Consider the following 11,563-nt stretch of genomic DNA (forward strand, 5'->3'; position numbering starts at 1 on the left):
TCTCTAGTGGCCGGATGAGTGGCCGAGCGGTTCTAGGCGCTACAGTCTGGAACCGCGCGACCGCTACAGACGCAGGTTCGAATCCTGCCTCGGGCATGAATGTGTGTGATGTCCATAGGTTAGTTAGGTTGAAGTGGTTCTAAGTTCTAGGGGACTGATGACCAAATAAGTTAAGTCCCATAGTGCTCACAAGGGAACCTCCCCATCGCACCCCCCTCAGATTTAGTTATAAGTTGGCTCAGTGGATAGGCCTTGATCTGTGAATTGAGAAAACAGGAAGAAGTTGTGTGGAACTGTGAAAAAATAAGCAAAATATACAAACTGAGTAGTCCATGGGCCACATAGGCAACATCATGGACAATTTCAGTTCAGGAGAGCTGTGGTCCCGTGGTAGCGTGAGCAGCTGCAGAACGAGAGGTCCTTGGTTCAAGTCTTCCCTCGAGTGAAAATTTTACTTTCTTTATTTTCGCAAAGTTATGATCTGTCCGTTCGTTCATTGACGTCTCTGTTCACTGTAATAAGTTTAGTGTCTGTGTTTTGCGACCGCATCGCAAAACCGTGCGATTAGTAGACGAAAGGACGTGCCTCTCCAATGGGAACCGAAAACATTTGATCGCAAGGTCATAGGTCAACCGATTCCTCCACAGGAAAACACATCTGATATATTCTATACGACACTGGTGACGGCATGTGCGTCACATGACAGGAATATGTTGTCGACCCACCTAACTTGTACACTTGGCGAATGGGTACAAAGATTCTTCTACCTTGCCCGATTTAGGTTTTCTTCTGGATGTGATAATCACTCCCAAAAAAGTGATGAAAACATAAGAGTTTGTCACACAAACAGAAAATAAAAAATTAAACTTTTCACTCGATGGAAGATTTGAACCAAGGACGTTTCGTTCCGCAGCTGCTCACGTTACCACGAGACCACGGCGCTCCTGCCTTCTCAATCTCCTTGATGTTGCCTATCTTCCCATGAACTACTCAGTTTGTATACTTTGCTTATTTTTTCACAGTTCCACACAACTTCTTCCTGTTTTCTCAGTTGATCTGTGTTCAGTTTTTCAATGCCTATCCACTGTGCCAACTTATAACTAAATCTGAGGGGGGTGCGATGGGGAGGTTCCCTTGTCAGAGTCATTTGAACCATTTGAACCTCTCTAATGAATTAAGGGGAGGTTTACTATCTTTTGGTTCAAAAAATCGATTTCTTTAAAACTGCATTTTTGGATCCTTAAAAGTGTTTGGAACCGACCCGTGGAACGGTTTTTCCGAATACGGAACGGAAATGTTTGTTATTCGCGGTTGAACAAAAAAATGCACCTGCCTGAAATCGGTCTTTTCCACGCCCCAGTTTATTTCTTTCGCAGGACCAGTTACTGTACCGGTGCTTGGGAGGAAACACATAAAACTGAAATGAAAGTTTGAACGCGTCTGTTTGGAAGTGAGTTCCCAAGCATTTGCATTCTGGTGCGAAGACTGTGGAGACTGAGATTTACCTGGCCGTGAGCAGCTTCAACGAAGGGTATTCAGCAATTCAGCAGTTCGCCAAGAACTCGGACGACCACCGGATTCAAGCGGCCGAAAACCGCTTGTCACCGGCCGTACGAACGGCTCTGGAGCAGCACAGGATGGCCCAGATCGAGTAGAACGCCCTCTATGAGGAAGAAGGAAGATTAATTCATGGACCCGGAATGGCAGATTGAACGTACGTCGCATAATACTGAATTTATATGTCATCAAAACTTTAAACGCATTTTTGCCGAAATGACGTTTTTCTTATCGCACGGTATGGTAACTTCAAATCTACTGAAGCGTTGGGCATGATTCTTTGTTTCCCACGAAGCTAATTAAATTGTCTAGGAGTTGTACCACTTTTCTTCCGATCCATCAACTATAAATATTTTTACTTGGCCGACGAAGTCGAAAAATCGATGAAAAAACCCTATTGAAATGGCCCCCATTTTGTTTCCTATGTTCTAAATACCTTAAGCGAGGTACAACTCCTAAAGAATCATATAATTCGCAAACGTCAACTCAATTTTGATTTGAGACGAGCCGGCTGACCTGTGGCATACCGTGCGTGGAGGTCTACATCGAAATTTTTTTTCGTCCCGACGGCACTTCTGCCTTTGCTCTTCGATATTTCCGGTACAAAAAATTCCAGTTTGTATTGGAAATATCAATAAACATTTTGACCAAATTTGACATTGATATCTATAACACGTCCCGAGAAAAAAAATTATCAAAGAACATGCTTTTTTCGGGCCAAAGCTAGTAAACCTCCCCTTAATAAAACATAGTAGATGCTAACACTTGGAAATGCAGCGATCCCTCTACCCTTCTCATTTCAGACATATATAATTAGTAGGTGATGTTCATCATTTACAGTTGTTGACAGTGTGTCACCGCTATGGGAAAGACCTCCTTCTGATTTTTTTCTCACGATAGCAGTCGCAGTAATATAATCCAGTTCGGCAGCGACTTCCTGTTCTGACAACCCTTTTAGCCGTAAACTGACAGGGGTACATGGTCTAACCTAGAGAGGACACTTCGAGGAATACTGGCAGACTGGGCATTGTACGCACCCAGCGGTTCACGACTGGAGACACAGCACGTTGTATGGAATGCCATTGAGGATACAGGTTTAGTTTAACCTGCAATAGAGATGTGGCTGCACGTAGCGATTCCCTTTGATCAAGTGAGTATCGACAAAGAGGCTTGTTTGATACACAGGGGTTCGACAAAAATACGGTAACACCGCGAGAAAAGCATGCTTGTATATAAATGCTGATGATTGACAAGCCAGCAGGTTCCATTGTTGTATTTGGCCACGAATGGCACCTGTGCAGTGTGTTCGGTAGGTTGCAATTGTGAAATCTTGTCAGTACGGTGTTGTGTACAGTTGTGAGTGTATTATGTAGAAGCTTAGTGAATTCGGACTTAGGAAAATTGTTGGTGCCCGTATGGTAGCCCGTATGGTAGCCTGTTCCAACAGGCGGAGAACGCGGAAAGCATCATCCGCTAAGTCACAACACAGGTGAAAGTGAGGCGATCATTGAGGATGACTGTGAGGAAAAACAAGAGGAGGAGAGGTGAGAAAGTCACTACAGAAATGAACGTCGCACTCGCGAGCTCTGTGAGCACAAAAACAAGAAAACTTGATGCTGAAGCCATTAAATCTAGACTGTGGAAGAATGTCATTTGGTTGGATGAGTTTAGTTTCACACGATTCCCAACGTCTGACTGAGTCAAAGAATGACACACATCGATGATTCGCTGATGGTTTGGGACATATTGTGGTATTCCACAGGCCCCACCGTTACAGTCAATATCGTCAAGGATTACTTCACCATTTTGGCTGATCGGGTCCATCGGATAATACTGTATTTGTTTCCCACAGGTGGTGCTGTGTTCCAGGACAAACATCTTGTATCGATCAGGTCTGGTTTCGTGAACACGAAGTTGCATCGTCACGTCTCCTCTGGACTGGTTACCAGTCACCATATCTCAGTAGTACTGAGACTTCGGAGAGGCACCTCCATAATCGTTACCTGGACGTGCCTCCATCTTGCAGGACTAATGGTGTAACAAACCCTTGACAACCACAAAGGACCTATATTTATGCATTCCGTGACAAGTGGAAGCTGTTTTGAATGTGAACGGTCTTCTACGCTGTAGTATGGATGGTAATGTACTCTGTTTTGGAGCCGCGCGGGATTAGACGAGCGGTCTAAAAACGCTGCAAAAAAATGGTTCAAATGGCTCTGAGCACTATGTGACTTAACTTCGGAGGTCATCAGTCCCCATGAACTTAGAACTACTTAAACATAACTAACCTAAGGACATCACACACATCCATGCCCGAGGCAGGATTCGAACCTGCGACCGTAGCGGTCGCGCGGTTCCAGACTGTAGCTCCTAGAGCCGCTCGGCCACCTCGGCCGGCTAAAGCGGTGCAGTCATGGACTGTGCGGCTGGTCCCGGCGGAGGTTCGCTTCCTCCCTCGGGCATGGGTGTGTGTTTGTCCTTAGGATAATTTAGGTTAAGTAGTGTGTAAGCTTAGGGACTGATGATCCTAGTAGTTAAATTCCATAAGATTTAATACACATTTGAACATTTGTGTTTTGATGTTTACATATTTTTGTCCACCGCAATGTTTTTACAAAATTGGTCAACCGAAAGCAAATATCTTGCTGTTGTTGTTGTTGTTGTGGTCTTCCGACCAAAGACTGGTTTGATGTAGCTCTCCATGCTACTCTATCCTGTGCAAGCCTCTTCTTTTCCGAGTAACTACCGCAACCTACATCCTTCTGAATCTGATTTCTGCATCCATCTCTTTATCTGCCTTTTCCGATTTTTACCCCCCACATTTCCCTCGAGTACTAAACTGGTAATCCGTTGATGCCTCAGAATGTCTCCTACAACCGCTCCCTTCTTTTAGTCATGTTGTACCACAAATTTCTCTTCTTCTCAGTTCTGTTCAGTACATCCTCATTAGTTAGGTGATCTGCCCTTTTAATCTTCAGCATTCGTCCGTTTTACCACTTTTCAAAAGCTTCTATTCGCCTCCTGTCCAAACCCTTTACCGTCGATGTTTCACTACCATGCATGGCTACACTCCATAAAATACTTTCAGAATCAATTATGAGATTTACACTAAAACATACACAAACAAACAAATACAAATACACACAAAGTAAAGTATCTTTTATCGTTTGTGTGGAAAACTGAAAGATGGTATTCATATTCTGAGAGATTGATGCTGTATAGAAAATCAGTGTGGGGCGCTTCAGTTCTGACGGAAATCTATCAGCAACAAATAGCGTACGCGGGAATAGTGTCAATAAAGAGAGACGGCGCTGAGAATCCCTCGCAGCTATTGGAAACGGAGCGAGCGAGCGTAGGCCGGCCACACACACACACACACACACACACACACACTCCTTCAGCAGGGCGGGTATAGGCACCGGCTGTGTGTAGCCAGCCGCCCCCGGCTCCCCCAACGTCAACACCGGGCGACGAACGCCGTAGCGCGGCGTGCCAAATAAGCAGCGGCGCCCCGCCTCCACCTCCACCCTAGCGCCGCCTCCACCGCTGTGTGGGTAGCATCTGACGCTCACCTCCCACGCGCAACAGTTTGCAATCCTGGCTCAGAACCGCCTCACCACCTGAATTCACAGCCCGCCGGTTTATTTTACCATCAGTGATTACTTCGTCTCAGGGGAAGTGTGGATTGCCACTGCTTGCACTCGTATGGACGCACGCTTCACGAGATGGCGGAAAGAGATGGGAAGATGAGTAGATAAAGTGGTTTATTCCAAAGTGTGTTTGTTGTTTTACCTTTTTATGAAGTCTTACATGTACACCACAGTTGGATAGGAATATCATTTTCATGATTCAACGATAAATAAATAAGATAATCTTACCTGTTATGTGATACTGTATGTAGGACACGTGAATAGACATCAATAAAGTTTAATTACAAATAACTGCGACCAATCATGTATCAATTATTTCGATCCTTTTCATGCTCATCTTCGGAAGGGCCCTGCAGAAATCGCATATTTACAGGCTCTATGACAAGAAGAGATGAAACATTTTAATGTTCTGCAATGGAGATAGGTACGTGGCGAGCTGTGTGAAACAAAAAATTTGTTTACTTACTGCAGGATTATGCGCAGTATTGTCGTTAATACCCAGCTGGCAGTGTCAAATTCATCGACTATTAGCCGTACAGTTCTTCACTATTCACAGTAAACACTGAATGTCACTATAAATCCGCCAGAGTCCAGACTTTATTGGAGAAAACTTCTCAGTTTTAAGGTTTTCTTATTGAAAATCACTCTATCAATTTACTGGGGTGGTAGTATGTCGATGCTACTTCAGCTTAATCTCGCATTACCAGCACCGGCGAATCGAATGTAAAAACAACTACAGTCGATGGAAAGTATCAACAAACATTTTGTCTCTAACAAAATTTGTTCCTTAAGGCGTTATCACCGCCCCTAGCTGTTTGATGCAAGGACTTTCAAACACCTGTATACATACAAGGTGTTGCTTTTCACGTGAAACAACTAAACATCTGGAAAACGAAGCATCGCACGAAAACAAAACAAAAAATGCTCTAGGTGAAAAGTTAACATTAGTAAAGCGGAAATCTGTCTGTGCTACAACTGGCCATCTCTTAACTAACCCCCCTGCGTGGGAGGGATCAACTTCGTATTTTCAAATGGAAACCCCCTCAATTTTTATTGTATATTCGGATTCTACGCCTCAGATACGTACTGTTTACCCATACCATTCCTTTCCATTCGTGGTAGATGGAGCTGTAATCGACAATTATCAAGTGTTACTGCTTTTTCAATTAAGAGCCGATCTATCTGATACTACATTTCATTTACGATGTAAATTTAGCACTTCGTATTCTAGTGGTTGATATGTATGTTCGGAATTTACTTCTCTGTGACCAAGGAGCAGTTCTATATCGTCGAGGAATTGAACAGGTGTAAAACTTCCTAGGATTTTTCACAGAAACAACTACTGTTGTGATTTAGTTGTGTGCGTAGCAGTGAAAGCTTCTTTATCAAATGGCTCTGAGGACTATGGGACTTAACATCGGAGGTCATCAGTCCCCTAGAACTTAGAACTACTTAAACCTAACTAACCTAAGGACATCACACATATACATGCCCGAGGCATGATTCGAACCTGCGACCGTAGGAGTCGCGTGGTTCCAGACAGAAGCGTCTAGAACCGCTCGGCCACAGCGGCCGACTTCTGTATCCACAGTGATAAAATGTAACAGTAGGTGAGAAACTGGACATAGCCCGGATATTTGTTTATAGTTCTTCCTGAGACTTCATATACATGATGTTCATTTTTTACTTATAAAGCTTCTTTGTGTACAACGTTTCAAGTAGTATGATTGGGGACATGAGCAAAGAGCTTGTTTGCTTCACTAACACGGGAGAAAATCACAGAGAGTTGACCGTACGAAAACCAATTAACACGACGGCAACACGCATCGTCTGACCTTGCGCATTCCTTACATAAGCTCGCCCGGAACTGCACACGTTTAAAGCGTAATGGTAAACTGTTACGAATAAGCAGGATTCGGGGTATAAAAAACCACTCACCTGTGCCATTTCCCTTTAGAATTGCCGCTCGTGTGATGTTACGTTGGAGAGAAGTAACTTAAAGCCTCTGTGAATGAAGTGTTCTGAGGGGTGAAACAAAACATGACGCTCTCGATAGCTCGATAAGAACTACATCGCGCCTGTCATCAGAGAGAATTCCAAAGAATATGTCGAAGCTTCACGTTCTCGGGACGCAGCAAGATTCCCCTTACGGTCTTCGTTAGAGGCCTGATTTCATGTAGTCCTCAGTTCTGGTGTATTCAGAAAGACTAGACCATGTTCTAGGCATTTTATTTGTAAACAAAACGAAATAAAAATCCAATGAGTGGGCACCCAATTATACAGCAAAAAATCCGTTTTTCCTAGTAATGAATATAAATAAAAACTTTCAAAAGAAGCAAAGCTATGTCTTTAAGTTTTTAATGCACAAAGCGAAATCAGTGAATCTATATGTCCTAGCCAAGTAAATTCGCTGTCAGTTTCTGTACGTAAAGATACACTGATGAGCCAGAACATGATGACCACCTAATAGCCGAAATGTCCACTTTGGGCACGGATAACAGCGGTGACGCGTCTTGGGATGGAAGGAATGAGGCCTTGGTACCTCACTGGAGGCTGTTGGCACCGTATCTGCACACACAAGTCACCTAATTCCCGTAAATTCTGGGGAGCGAGGCGATGAGTTCTGATGCCACGTTCAATCACATCCCGTCCTTGGAATATGAAAATATTTTCTTGGCATCCACCTACATAGATACGATGACTGTAATTACATTACAGAAATCGGAGCTCCCTTGGAACGATCCAAGTGTTATTTTTTCCCAAGCACTGTTCGAGAGTGGAAAGGTAGAGAAATAGTCTGAAGGTGGTTCGATGAGCCATCTGTCACTCACTTAAACACGAATTGCTGAGTAGACGTGTAGCTGTAGATGTAGATCTCCAACCGGTTAAGGAAATGTTGTTATGCTAACAAAATGAAGCACTCCTAAATTATGGAGAAACTGTGACAAACTTCCAAAATGCAAACATTGATGAATGGGTTGGCAGACAGGGTAATATTGAAACGCCTGCGGAACCCCCGTATATCTCACCCACAGATTTTTCAGTCTGTCGTATATTAAAAATTAAATTTATTCCGTCAAGATTTGTGATTTTGACCATTTGAAGGAACGAACGGAATCAGAATTTGAAAACCTACACCCCCGGAAGATTTGTGACACATTTTGTAAGATATTGTTGAAAAGAAGCAATGTTTGGATAGAACTGCGTGGAAAGCACTTTGAGCAACGTTTGGAGGTGCATTGAACTCTACATGTACTTCTGTGTCAATAATAAATTTGTATTTCCCTTTTTTTGGCAACTGACTACAGTCGTAGTAAGAAATTTTAGAAGATACAGCCAGTGCCTAAATTCTCGGCGGAAGCGACTCACTTTCGAGCCAGCTGAGGTTTAGGTTTCGGTCTACTGCTTTCCACACTGAATTAATTCTAATCAGAATGTAGATGTTGGTCGAGCATATTACAACAGATGAATTACACGTAAGATACGTGTAAGAAGATTCACAAGTTGTGCTGGCGTGTAGTGAGGCAGACTGCTGAAGTATATCATTCCACAATGTGACCTGCTTTGTGGAAACCAGAGTAGTTACTGCGCTGAAGTCGCAGTGTTCAAATGGTTCAAATGGCTCTGAGCACTTTGGGACTTAACATCTGAGGTCAGCAGTCCCCTAGAACTACTTAAACCCAACTGACCTGACCTGACCTGACATTACACACATCCATGCCCGAGGCAGGATTAGAACCTGCGACCGTAGCGGTCGCGCGGTTAAAGACTGAAGCACCTAGAACCACTCGGCCACATCGGCCGGCAGTCGCAGTATTAACACTAGCAATACTAACACATGTTCAATATCGCGCATTATGAGGGAAGGGTAGGGAGGCGCGGGAAGATACGAGGGTAATCCCAAAAGTAAGGTCTCCCATTTTTTAATAAGTACATAGACCTGTTTATTTCTACAATGGTTTACATCAGTTTACAGATTGAACATTTAGCTATTTTTTGACATAACTGCCATTTCTGTCGATGCATTTTTGTAGACGCTGTGGCAGTTTTTGTATGCCCATGTCATACCGGCTCGCCGCCATGCTGTTCAGAAAGTTACGAACCTCTTCTTTCACCTCGTCGTCGGAGCTGAATCGCTTTCCGGCCAAATGTTCCTTTAACCTAGGGAATAGGTGATAGTCACTGGGCGCCAAGTCAGGACTATAGGGTGGGTGGGTGATTGTGTTCCACTGAAACTGTTGCAGGAGAGCAACAGTATGCCGAGCGATGTGTGGGCGAGCGTTGTCATGGAGGATGTGTACGCCCTTGCTTAACATTCCTCTTCTTCGGTTCTGAATTGCCCGTTTGAGTTTTATCAGAGTCTGACAGTACCTGTCAGCGTTAATTGTGGTCCCAGCGATTCAGCTCCGACGACGAGGTGAAAGAAGAGGTTCATAACTTTCTAAACAACATGGTGACGAGCTGGTATGACATGGGCATAAAAAAACTGCCACAGCGTCTACAAAAAATGCATCAACAGAAATGGTGAGTATGTAGAAAAATAGCTAAATGTTCAAGCTGTAAACTGATGTAAACCATTGTAGAAATAAACCAGTCTGTGTACTTATTAAAAAATGGGAGACCTTACTTTTGGAATTACCCTCATACTTTACGCCTACCATTGAACAGTTTTAAATAATTCATTAAGGGCTATTGATTTATTTCAGCTACATGCATTTTTAAAGAGGTACTGATGTCTAAATAATATCCTGAACCTCAAAACAGTGTATGACATTTACTATGAAAGTGACATCTAGTACTAAGACATAAATTTTTGGTTTAAGTCTCACGGAAAAATTGAAAAGATTTATGGAATCTGGAAGAAGAATTCATTAAAAACAATATTATTTTCAAAATTTTACCGTTTAAATTAACGTCTTAGATTAAAATACTTTCAAAAGGTGCGCATGAAGTACCGCGCCCCCTCCCCTCCCCTTAGCATTGGTAGGGTTAAGGGGTTGCTATCATTTGTAATCTCTAACTCCACTCAGTTTTCTGGAATCATAACTGAGAAGGGGGTAATGAATTAGAACTCTGATCTAAAATGCGAATCTTGTAGTGCAGGCTATAAAGACGATTGCTTGAGTTAGAATCACGAGTTATGCTTTTCTGTTAACGAGTAATTCACAACTGCTTAACTGATTACTGCACGAGATTAATAAATGATCGTCATTCTTTATGATGAGCTAACCCAAAATTCTCATCTCAGTTGATATTTCACAGTGATTCTGATTCATGTTATGCCAGTATTCACGTCATCTGTTGATGATAGTTGGCTTGCGGTAAAAAGAAATAGAGCCTGCAGTAACTTCGGTTACGATTTTTAATTCATTCATTCATAAATGCTAACTAACTCGACGACAATCACGACAATCACCAGCTGATCAGTAAGAGCTCATTGCACTACGCTGAATTCTGTACCAGCCAGTGGAAGTAACAAGCTTTTACCTTGAAACAAAAATTAAATGTCTCGGAATCGCTTACCTTCTAAGGTTTTTTCAGATATCTGAAGTAATAAGCGAAGAATTATTATAGTGCGTTGAGACTTACCGTCTTTGTCGTAATGGCTCCATACTTCCATGAACTGGTTGGCGGACAGCTTCTTAAGCTCCCGGCTGTCGGGGTCGCGGAACTGCCTCATGAAGTTGGTGGCGCGCTCCAGGTTGAGCTTCTTGGCTTTGGCAGCGGCGGCGGCTGCGGCGGCGTCTGACGCGCTCATGGCGAAGGGCGCGGTCGTCTGCGGAACACGGAGAGACAGATGGAACGCTGAGTGCAAGTGACAAACTTGGTGATATAAATTAATTTAAAAGCTCTCGGGTTTTCGGCCCGTAACACACCAGCATAGCGTCAGTTAGCAATCGTTTTGTTTCTCAAACGGAATTTAACGCAGCATCATAATTTCGAGGGAATTTTCGACGAAGTGGCATTCTAAGAACACACACACACACACACACAAAACTACGAAGATCACAAATAGAAGCTTGTTATACCTTGGTACACTTTTAGAATTTCGCTTCTAGCCAGCCCTGTAACAGAAGATACATTCTTAAGACGAAAAAAACAACACACGATGAAGGAATTATCCGAATCGGACGGAAATTGGTAGATGTGATGTAAATGTACAGACAAACAAATGATTACAATTTGGGATAAATTGGATGATTTATTCAAGAGAAATAGGTCAAAAAACTGAGAAAGTCTAAAGTTGTTGGGTGTCCTCCGGAGGACATCGTGCAAACTCTGTCCAGTAGAGTTGTTGTTGCTGTTGTGGTCTTCAGTCCTGAGACTGGTTTGATGCAGCTCTCCATGCTACTCTA

At 43.1% G+C, this 11,563-nt stretch overlaps 1 protein-coding gene across 5 annotated transcripts in view; it reads right to left on the reverse strand.

Moving 5' to 3' along the window:
* LOC126195153 (calbindin-32) overlaps window positions 1-10,981 on the reverse strand; it is a 996,724-nt gene extending 985,743 nt beyond the window's left edge. For all 5 annotated transcript variants that reach the window (XR_007538558.1, XM_049933659.1, XM_049933660.1 and 2 more), the window contains exon 1: window positions 10,797-10,981. Coding sequence is in view for 4 of the 5 variants with exons in the window: in XM_049933659.1 (XP_049789616.1) it covers window positions 10,797-10,965 (169 nt within the window). In the remaining variant the exon portion in view is untranslated. The remainder of the gene's footprint in view (window positions 1-10,796) is intronic.
* Between the last annotated feature and the right edge of the window lie 582 nt (window positions 10,982-11,563).

This window comes from Schistocerca nitens, chromosome 7, assembly GCF_023898315.1.
Source record: "Schistocerca nitens isolate TAMUIC-IGC-003100 chromosome 7, iqSchNite1.1, whole genome shotgun sequence".
Classification (NCBI taxonomy): Eukaryota; Metazoa; Arthropoda; class Insecta; order Orthoptera; family Acrididae; genus Schistocerca; species Schistocerca nitens.